Below are 11,915 nucleotides of genomic sequence, written 5' to 3' on the forward strand. Positions count from 1 at the left end.
TTGATGAATGCTATAAACCTTCTTAATACTTTTCACTCAATGTCACAATCTTAACTCTAAGACTTGTTTTGGAACGAAGTATGATCGACTTCTTGATTTAACCATTTCTTCAATCCTTGATTCCTCTTCTTAGACATATAATTGTACTAAGACTCACTTAGAGGATCAATTGAGATATGGTTCTTAATCATTAAGAACTATCATAAAACATAAAAGCTACTCTCCCTTCTTCTTAGAATGGAGAAACTTTTATCTTTCTGCCTACTTGATTCTTCTTATTCGTTTTGTTATTGATTTAAACCTTTTAATCAATTCCGAATCACACTTAATCTTATAAGTATAATCATATTTACTAAACTTTTAGTAAATCATGACGAATATCTTGTAACTCTTATGATGGACTTGATCAACACACAACTTTGTGTACTCGATCTCCTAGTCCTTCACTTGACACTTTGTCAATGAATTAGCCTAATTTCCAAATATGAAATTTCTCATTCATCGTGCAACCAAGTTGCATGATTCCAAGTTTCTGTCCAATTGAAACTTGGGTGATGAGAAACTTTCCTTATTCGGTAAATTCTTTGACATTTCCACAAATAACATAATAAGAGCCAAATCCATTATTGCTAATAATAGAAACATTCAAACATCTATTTTTCATATATGCCATTGCAAGGATAAATAAATAATATAAAATCAAAATTTATTTTATTGCGGAAAAAATTTGTCATTACAATGCAATTCATTGAAAAACTATGCTAATACATCTTTCTTAGCAATCTAATTATAACTCTAAGTAGTAGCTCAAGAATCTAATCTTCGAGAAATGCGATCGAAATCCATACCTTCACGCTTAGATTCTGCTCACTTCTTCCCTTAAGTTTCCTTTCTTTTCTTCGATCCTACAAGACATCAATTGTAATCTTATCACATTATGTATTAAGAATCTAGAATAGAAGCTTAAAAGAGTTAGTTAATGGATTTTACCTATATTAGAGCCATACGTTTCGACTTTCCCATCTCTTATATCTCTTAGGTAAATGGGGCAGCTTCGTCTTCAATGCCTTTTTCTCTTGGCAATAAAAGCAAATTGACTCTTTTGGAACATGACATGGAACTACTTCAGACATTTCCTTTCTCTTATGATCAAACTTTTCGATCATAGCATGTCTTTCGTTGCCATTGTCTATATCCATAGAGGTCTTGAAGGCAGATTCACCAATCAACTTTGCTTTTCTATTACGCCAAACCATTGCTGATACAACAACAATAAGCATATAGTTGAGATCTATAAGGGTCACGTCGCGGTTCATCATATAGTACTCTCTTACGAACTCACTATATGAGTTAGGAAGTGACTGAAGAACCCAATCAACAACCATTTCCTCACAGACAACGGATCCCAACATTCTTAACCTATCAATGTGTGACTTCATCCCTAGGATGTGTGCACACACCGACTTTCCTTCTTTATGTTTACTTTGCCAAAAGGGCTTGAGTGAGTTTGAACTTTTCAAGCCTTCGAACTTGTGGGTTAGGGAGAATAATTGGAAGAGGTGGAGGAAGTGAAACATGATTTCTTGTTCCTCGATCGAATCGTGGAATATCATCTTCATGTGGAAAGCTTGTTCCACGGGATTTGGGAAGACCATAGTTGTCAAACTTTGACATCTACAAAACGGGAGAAAGTGAATTCAAGTTAGTTGATTGATTGAGTCCTTAGTAAATCACCCAAATGAGATACTAAGGCTAGGACCCAACACAATATTCTACAACTCGGGAGAAGGATGCCGTAACCCAAATTGCAGAACATTTGAAGGTAAGTGAATGACGATTCACTAATTTCCACCATGAAAAATGAAAAAGAAATTTAAGTTTTAAATCTATGAAAACTCCTAGATCCTATGAGATTCATTGAACATTTCAATGGCATGTTTAAATCTCGATATGCCCCTCTTGTTTGTGACTGGGATGCCGAGGATCACAAAGCGGGTGTGAATAACCATGCAAACTTACATGGTGCCCTCACATGTTACAGTCACCTATTCGATGTGTCGGTAAACCACACACGCTCCACCGAACTATGACAAACATTGATTCACCCTTTGCTACCTTTGCTTAGAACCATTTAGTGTGCCGGTAAACCACACATGCTCCACTAACGTCTTCGCAAGGGCACAAAGTGTAATTTCATGGAATTGCATCAATTCACTTTTGCCTAAGTAACTAAGATTGGGAATTTGTAAAACATTTAGTTACTTTTGTAATTCATTATACTTATAATGGAAGGTTTCATCCTATCCTACCCGTTCGGCTAACGACCCTCCACTAGTCAAGAGTGCGGTAGGTTAAGAGTGGATATCCATTCAACCGCCATTTTATAGGCAATTTCCTTAAACACCCCTTATAGACGAGCTTCGTGAATGAGGCCTACTAACGGTAAGACTGACTTTACTCATACATATATATAATGTTAGACTTTTAATGTTATATATATATATATATATATATATATATATATATATATATATATATATATATATATATATATATAGTATAGGGTGTATTTTACAACTTTTAAAATACTAGGTGGTCAAATTTAACAATTATACTTTTAATTTAATTAAATTGTAAACCTAAACTTTTATGGATTTATCAAACCTCTTTTAATTACACACCTTAATTAATTAATAAAGCCATAAGGGTGTGATTTGAACTTTTCAAAACAATACTAGGGTTTTAGAATTTAATATTCCTAAATTAAACTTTTAATCAACTTTTAAATTCCAAAACCTGAGGGTAAGTTTTGAAACATTTCAAAACATTAGGGTTTAGAATTTAAATATACATCAAAATTAAACTATTAATCAAAATTTAAATTCCAAAACTTGAGGGCAAGTTTTGAAACCTTTTTCAAAACATTAGGGTTTCAACTATTTAAATTTCAAAACAACAAAACTCTTGAGGTAAAATTTAAACTATAAAACCTAAAGGGGAAAATATGAAACATTTCATAACACAAGGATCAAATAACAAATAATCTAAATTAACATTTAATCACATAATTATCCATATTTGATTTATTTAATGATTTCTTGCAAAACAATTACCAATTTAATCAAAATAATTAATCAATTATCACATAAGGAAACAAATATTTTATTAATTGATAAATATCTTCAATTAGATCAAAAATATAGTCATATATATCAAAAAATCGGATTTATATTGATCTAATATGATAAGACAAGTATCCTCAAGCAAAAACATCAAGAAATCCCGGTTTTCCCTCATTCTAACCAACCGACTCGTCGAGTTAGGCATGGACTCGTCGAGTCAGCATGAACTCGACGTGTTCATCTAGAAACTCGGCGAGTTCAACAAGCAGAACCACAAAAAACGAATTTTTTCAACATACAAGGCATCAATACAATAGAAACCAATCTAGGCTCTGATACCACTGATGGGTTTTGGTCCTAAGAACATCCTATGTGCTCATACAAACCCTAATGCTTGGATCTAGGTTTCTCTATTGTACATGCAAGTTATCTAAGACTATAAACCCTAATTCTGGCATACAAGTAATCATATTAGCATAAGAATGGGTTTAAGATATTACCTTGATTGTTATGTAGCAATAACAATCCCAAATCCTCCTTGTAGTGACTTTAGAAAGCTTAGAGTCATAAATGTCACTCCTTTGATGGTTCACAAACACCAAGAGCAAGAGGATGAAGAGGAGAGAAGATGGAGGCTGCCCTAAAACGTGTGAAACCCTAGAAGGATGCTTAGCCACGTTTTTGGGTCATAAGGGATCTATATATATATAGGAGGCTATTAGGGTTATCTAATAAGGAAACCCTAATTTGGATGCTTAAGCCCTAACAAACCAATAGATTCCTTTCCTTAAGGCCTTGGACGATTTCCCCATGGGTTTCCCACAGAATTCGTCTACTCCTTAGTATAAGGCAATCCATGGCCCAAATTGCAATTATCTTATAATTACAATTCCAGTCCCTTAAGTTTAATTAATCTCTTTTAGTCACAAAACTAATTAGCAATTAATTATTGACTAATATTAATTAAACAATATGATTTATCCTTTAATATATTATTCTCATAATATATTAATAAATCATATTTAATCCTTTCTCTCCATAATCCATCCTATCAAGTTGCTTTGGTGAAGGCAACCCAAAAGGACCATGCACCATCAAGTCAAGTACATACAAAAATAGTTATGGAATTAGACACTAATCCAACAGAAATCTTGTTGTGAATTTCTACATAATAAATTTGATTTTTTCTATCATTGTCCCGAGTTGAAGACAATGCAAAATTTATGTTTCATAAAGAATTGATCTCACTTAAGACTATAGTTAAGAACCAACTGAAAATGGACATGTGTACTTTACGTTGTATGTCATTTTCATCTACATTTGATCTATTTCATTAAGTGTGTAGCTATTGTGATCATGGTGGTTTAGTCATGCTTTAAATATATGATCAAAGCCGTGTTTGTTCAATACTCATGCATAAGATGAATTAGATTGTTCTAAAGAAAATAAAGTGAAAACGTGAATAAGAGTGTGCTTAAAGAATTTGTAATACAGTTTCAAACATATAATACTGTGGGAGATTGTTAGAATTTATAATATTATAAATTGATAATATTTATGTGGGTGCCTTTAAGTTACAAAACTATTCATAAATAATTAATGAAATATCATAACATTATTAGAGTTTAATGATAATTCTAATGTTTAGGCTATAAAATGTGGACAATTTAAATTTCTTGTACTCTCTTTGATACCCGTCATCAAATATTGGTTGAAAGAAACTTAGAAATTTTTTTTTAGGAAGATAATAACCACTGTTCTATTTTTCGTCGTCAAAATTCCGCATCAAAAAGACGACACATCAATGAATTAAGATATGAAGTTCGCTTACATCTTGGTGATTCAATACTATTGTTTTGATCTAATTAGGGTTTAAGAATATCGTGCTAACAAATTTATGTAACCCTAGACATATGATTGAATTATAAATTTCAGAAAGCGTTTTTATACGATCCACAACACTATCCACATAATTTTATTGATATTGGAATCCCTATATATAACATACTATACGCCCCTTGGCTGGTTGCTTCAGCAAACTTGGCGACTATAAAGTCTTGATCCTTTTGCATTGCGTGCTTGTATACCCAATATTATAGTTAGTCATTCACATGCTTTTTATACCAATTATTCCAATCATTTAACCGGATAAACATTCTTATGGTTGAAAATCTATAAGTTATATTTGAAGTTAATCCCTAATATGTAAATGTAGGCCTAAGAGATTTAGCGCTTTTCATAATATAATTAACAAAAAAGAAGTGGAGCAATGTGATATGGTAATATGGTATTATGGTGTAGAGAAAAAGAACTGAAAGCATGAATCTTTCGACCCGTTTGACCCACTTTTATATAATTATTTTTTTTTTAGTTTTATCATTTTTAAACCGGATGCACACGCTTTCTAATGTACTTTTAAAACTACTTCTTAAGCTCACCATAACGCTAATGCAATATATAGCAAAAATGGACAATTTCCATATAAATCGATGAAGTTTTTATCCCTGCTTTTCTCTCTTCATGCTTTGTCTTTATAACATTACGTGAGCACATAACCTCTTTGTAAATGTTGGTGTATAAAACGTAAACTTTACCAAAACAATAATTAATAGTAAAAGTTTCCTCCAACGATAAAGACCCAGTTTTAAAAATAGTTAGAAAAAAATTGAACTAATTACCTTTTTTGGAATTGACACCGGAAGAAGCTATAGATACTTTAGTATATAAGTACGAAACTACTCCATGGTAAATTCTTTTTCTAATTATTACCTTTCTATGCAAAAAGAAAAATTCTAATACAAAGGATATCGGGAAATACAATATTTATCCCTTATATATTTAGAAAATCTATATATGGTTATCAATAAAATTTTCTTTGCAGATCTCGAACTGTGTTATCTAATTATAGACATATTTTCAACTCTAGAAATATATCAAAACGTTTAAAAGATAATTTTGAAATGGCGTCTTGCCAAAAGTAGCATTGTTATGACAATATACAGTGAATTACGTTACTACACATGTCATGACACCGGGATAAATTTTGCATATTTAAAGTGTGATAACTGATAACAACGCACTCACACAAAGCTATGGATTATCCAAACATCTTTCTCTTATTATCTTTCATTCTAACGTTCATTTATGTCGTCCTCCCCGGTTTCTGCAACTCACGGCTTCCACCGGGCCCTTACCCTTTTCCTATCATCGGAAACATCTTAAAACTTGGAAACAAACCCCACCGCTCTCTCGCCATACTCTCTAAACGTTATGGACCTTTGATGTCTCTTAAGCTTGGAAGACGCACAACAATAGTTGTTTCATCACCCGATATTGCCAAGGAGTTCTTTCACACACATGATATATCGTTTTCTAGCAGAACGATTCTGGATAGTATTCGTGCAGTTGATCATGACAAGTACTCCATTGCATGGCTGCCAGTAGGAGATCAGTGGCGTAGACTACGACGAATAACTAATGAATATATGTTCTCCGCGCAATGTCTAGATGGTAGCCAACTGCTACGTAGGGAGAAGGTATGAGCCGTGTTGATAGCATGTATATGTTTTTAATAAATTAGTTTCTATAACTCACCTGTTCGTATTAGTAACTTATTTAAAAGTTTAAGGCTCGACTCGGTTAATAGTATATTTCATACATATTTAAATTAATACTATATATGTTTTTTTTTATTTCATCAAACCATTTAAAATGTTTCTTGATGGTATTAAATTATAATAATTAAATAAACACCTTAAATCCAAACGCCCCCTAAATACTTTATAGTTTATAGTTATGTTTTAATTTAATAAAAGATTGATTCCACGAAACAGAAATTGGTTTATATGTTAATTAGAAGTTTCTATGTTAAGTTGGTTGGATCGCATATTATCTAATCTAATTAAATCTCATGTTTATACGTCTAGGTACAAGAACTTGTAGATTACGTAGATGGATGTTCTACTAATGAAAAAGTCGTGGACATAGGTGTAGCTGCCTTTACAACAATTCTTAATGTTCTCTCCAAATTCATATTCTCTATGGATTTCGCTCAATATGATACTATGTCATCCCAAGAGTGTAGAGAAGCAGTGATGACTTTGTTGGAATTAGCTGCGAAACCGAATATAGCTGACTTTTTTCCAATACTAAAACCGTTGGATCCACAAGGATTAGTACGTCAAGGAAATTTTTATGGTAAGAAGTTGTTGAATCTTATCGATGGGATCATTGACCAACGATTGCAATCAAGATCGAGTTTAGCAACAAACGATGATGTTTTGGATACGTTGCTTAAGCTCTTCCACAAAGATGAATCACTATTTAGTCTAGATGACATGAGACATTTGTTCTACGTAAGTAAATCATTTTGGAGTGTACGTAGGGTATACTTTTAATATTGTTTCATTAATTATTTTAGGATATATTAATCGCCGGAACTGATACAACATCAAACACTTTAGAATGGGCAATGGCTGAGCTTATCCATAACCCAGAGAAAATGAAAACGGCTCGGGCAGAGATCATTCGGCTCATGCAAAACAACAACGGAAATATACAAGAAATGCATATCTCTCAGCTTCCTTATCTGCAAGCAGTAATAAAAGAAATTCTTCGACTACACCCACCAGCCCCTGTTCTTCTTCCTCACCAAGCCATACAAGATGTAGAAGTGAAAGGTTTCATTGTGCCTAAAAATGCACTAATCCTTTGTAATATTTGGGCTATGGGGAGAGACCCTAACATTTGGTATGACCCGGAAAGGTTCATGCCAGAAAGGTTTATGGAAGTGAATATCGACTATAAAGGTCAAGATTATGAGTTTATTCCATTTGGTGCTGGAAGGAGGATATGTCCGGGATTAAATTTTGCTCATAGGATGTTGCATTTAATGTTGGCATCTTTGATTCAAAAGTTTGAATGGAAACTCGAAGGAAATATTAGAGCACAAGATATGGATATGGAGGAGAAGTTTGGGCTCACGTTGCCCAGAAAAGTACCACTCGTGGTTATTCCAATAAAAGTACTTTGATTGTTTTTAAATAACTTTACTCACTTTTTTGTACATATCTTGTTTACTATGTGTTTAAATAACTATACTTTCTTTTTGTATATGTCTCTTTCTTACTTTTATGGTAATTAACACATGCTTTTGTTAGCATTTAGCCATTATTTTCACACTTAGTCATTCTTTTTGTACACCATTGTAAGGTCCTGAAAACGGGTCTTTACCAATGATCAAGCAATCACACAATCAATGGAATGAGAAACAAAGTAGAAACAGAATTGAAACAAGCTTGTACACACTTCTATTGCATAAAAACGTCTGGTACAACTTGCTCTGTGACCATGAACTATTGTGGCATGAACAACCATAAATGACCTACATAACCCCTATATATAGTGGACTTGGGCCGACTCTAGGTTTACGGCCGTTAACAGGCTTACGGCCGTAAACTCACATCATGGCCGTAAACTACCAAACAACCTACCAAAACTACATAAAGACTCAAAAGAACTTATTACAAAGAAAGCCTAGACCAAACCATTAATTAGACCCTTCAATCTCCCCCTTGGTTTGGTGCTAGCTTGAGCTCTGTCTTTATCGACTACCAGCACATCCGACTTCCCCATCGCTCCATTCCACATCCGTTTGTCAATGATCTCCACAACCATAGCTGTAAACTCTTTGGCAGCTGGCTCAAAGAGGTCTTCTACAACTTTAATCTGATGATGGCTTAGCTGATGTATATCCCACTTTCCAAATTGAAGCAGGTCTCGTTTATCATACAAGCGGATGCATCCCTTCTCAAGCTTGATGACAGCAAATGCTGTGGTTTCATCAAACACCCAGTACTCCATCGTTCACAGAGATCCATCTGGATGATATTGAAGAATAGGAATTTTCTTCACTTGTTTAGTAGCTGGCCACATCACAGCTCGAAGAGGTTGATTAGTTTTAGGATCAATCACACTTGGGTATATCTTAATGATTGACTCTGCAGTCTTCATAGAAGGAAAACCCTTGTGTACTTGATCCTCCAAGAAATGCTTGAACTGCGTAGCCTGGGGATTTTGAGAGACATTTGAAAAAGGGGCCTTTGATAGCTCTGAAAGATCAACCCTGGTCTAGGAGTTGAAATCATGGGCATCTTTATAAAGCTCAGTTTTACCACTTTTCCGTTTCACGATCCACATATTCAAAGTATCGTGAAATCCCGATGAAACGATCCTCGGCCTATCACCATATATATTTGTAAAACGATTCTATTCAAGATTTGTGAAGGTGATAGTAGGCTGATCCGCAGGAGCATTCTTATCCGAGCTCCTCTTAAACAAGTATTGACCTTTTTTCAGTAGATTTAGTCAGTTTGGCATGTTTTAAGGCCACAACACTTGGAGCTTGAGATGGCTCTTCTTCAAATCTATTAACAACACGTGATGTCGGAGCAGAAGTCACAATGGGATGAGCCTGGATGTGCAGATTAATCCTCGACTCATCAGCAGATGTTTTGAACTTGTCACCAAGTTCCTCCTCTAACTTCTTCTTCAAGTCAAAGTAACTTGAAGTGAGAAGATTAAAGTGCTTCTGTAAGTCAGAGATCTGCTTGGTTTTCAAAGCTTTATCCTCTTAAAGATCAGAAACTTGAATCTTCAGATTTACCTTCTCGCTCAAAAGATTATTGAATTGAATGTTGAGCTTTATATTCTTTTGATCAAGCACATTGACTCTCTTTTGAAGCTCATCAATAACTAAATCATATTGGCCTGTATGACCTTCTCTAAAAGCAACTCCTTTAGCTCTAGAAGAAGGTATTGAAGTTTGTTCCTAGGCTAGATGCATGGCTAGCCGCATAGAGGCATCATCAAGATCTACCATAGGAGAAGAAAATCCTGCTTGACTAGAGGAGCCACCAACCTCAAAGGTGGTGCTAGGACCTCCACTAAAAGGTTCTGTTGAGACGATAGTAGGTGTAGTTGTTGGTGTAATTGGCTGGACTTGAGATAAGTCAGAATCCAGAAGCCCAAATCTCGGATCACGTCTTCTTCTCTTTGACGGAGGCTGTAGGGTCTGGACTGTTGCATCATCACTCTAAAGTGGTTCAATTGTAGGTGAAACAACATCAAGTGGAGGAATCCCTGACACTGTCACCATTGGAGTTGTAGTATCAAACACTTGATCGGTAGTAACAGGTGTTTACTCGAGAACGTCATCAGAGTCCCTTATCTCCGTTGCTGGGTGAGCAACATCACTGATATTATCAAGCAATGTGTTAAGATTGACATTTGACAAAAAGTCTTTGTTATTTCCAAAGTTAGTCGGAATCTCATCTCTATCAAAGCTTTTAAGATCAAGCTCTTCATATTGATCAGTCTCAGTTGCATTCTTAGAAGACCCTTCATTGTAGTCACTTTCGACTTGGACTGATCGCAGGTTATGCTCCTCAGCTACAGGCACATTGGGAGCAACTGTCTCTTCCCCTTAATGATCTGACACAGTGATCACATCTCCTTCCGAGATCACCCTTTCAGATGAAGTAGGCTCATAAGATATTTTGTCAAAGGATCCGTGAGACTCAGACGCCTCATTTGGCTCAGCAAATCTTCCGAATTTTACGAGTAGATATAGTCCTTGAAAGACAACTTTTCCTTTGCGATTTTCCTTGATAAGCCCAACAGTGTGAGGGCCTAAGGACTTCATATCAAGTGTATCTCCCTCCTTGACCATATCAGGAAACTGTCTGTTGATGAATAACTGAATGAATCTTGGACACACTAAGAAGGTATCCCATGTGATGGGATTGATGTTGACCACAAACTCGTCCAGGATAAACCTTGAAAAGTTGAGGCCAATACCTACGGCAAGAGAAACAATAGCTCCAGTGTTTCTCAGATATATTTCATCTGTACCAGACCTTCTGCCGGAGATACAGCTCACGTGTAACATCCCGAAATTCAAGTAAAGCTATTTAGCCCTTTCATTTTGTCAAGTTGTCAAGATTGGTCCCTTGAGTGAGTTTAAATGAGTATGCTGGGCGTACTGGGGAGTACGCTACGCGTACTCATGCGCTTGTTTTGGACGTGGACTCGCCTGGGTATGCTGGGCGTACCCAGGGTTACGCTGGGCGTAACGGATCCAGATGCAAACCCTAAATGTTTGGCGTGTGCACTAGTTAAAGGATGCTAATGATCATTTCTCAGTCTCCATATCAGAGAGTGAAACCTAAGATAGAGCCTTCCATTGTCCTTAGCTTAAGTATGTGTGTGTGTGTGTTTTGGATCTAAAAGTGTCTTGGTGTGTTAGTGAAGAAGAAGGAGAAGAGCTTGTGGAGGCTAGGGCTTGAAGTGTAAGTTTGGATCTGAGATCTACAGAGAAAGGAGCTTCTTCTAGAGGTATAAAGTTCAAAACTTTCCTCTTTATATGGTTTGATATTGCATGGACCATTTCTAGGGTTAAAAGTCCCAAAGGTGGAGACTTTATGAGTGTAATGTACTTCATGGACCTAGATCTGTCCCATTTCAGTGATATTTGTGTTATAGATCCATCAAGTTTCCATCTTGGTCGTTGCTATGAGGTCATGCTTGAGTTATGAGCTTTCTATAGTTCGGAAATGGAATGTTATGGGTGTTAGTGACTTTTCCAGCCATTCAAAGGTTTAAAGTCACCAACTTTATGGATTAAGAGGCTTAGAAAGGGTCAGATCTAGAAGTTAGACGTGGGTCTTAATTGTTTAAGACCTCAAGAGCTTAGAGTCTGAAACTAGGAGCTACGCGGGGCGTAATCCCAGTACG

General features: G+C 35.4%; 1 protein-coding gene across 1 annotated transcript; it reads left to right on the forward strand.

The window, feature by feature from the left end:
• The first annotated feature begins 6,214 nt into the window (after positions 1–6,214).
• LOC111898444 (cytochrome P450 76T24) lies at positions 6,215–8,280 on the forward strand. Its single transcript, XM_023894351.2, has 3 exons — positions 6,215–6,658; positions 7,049–7,477; positions 7,543–8,280. The coding sequence occupies exons 1-3, from the start codon at positions 6,215–6,217 to the stop codon at positions 8,152–8,154; spliced, it is 1,485 nt and encodes a 494-aa protein (XP_023750119.1). The 3' UTR covers positions 8,155–8,280.
• The last annotated feature ends 3,635 nt before the right edge of the window (positions 8,281–11,915 follow it).

This window comes from Lactuca sativa, chromosome 7 (assembly GCF_002870075.4).
Source record: "Lactuca sativa cultivar Salinas chromosome 7, Lsat_Salinas_v11, whole genome shotgun sequence".
Lineage (NCBI taxonomy): Eukaryota > Viridiplantae > Streptophyta > Magnoliopsida > Asterales > Asteraceae > Lactuca > Lactuca sativa.

Coding starts and splice junctions, on each gene's coding strand:
- LOC111898444 (XM_023894351.2), top strand. CDS start 6,215: ATGGATTATCCAAACATCTTTCTCTTATTATCTTTCATTCTAACGTTC. Junction 6,659..7,048: donor AACTGCTACGTAGGGAGAAG/GTATGAGCCGTG, acceptor TTATACGTCTAG/GTACAAGAACTTGTAGATTA. Junction 7,478..7,542: donor ACATGAGACATTTGTTCTAC/GTAAGTAAATCA, acceptor TAATTATTTTAG/GATATATTAATCGCCGGAAC.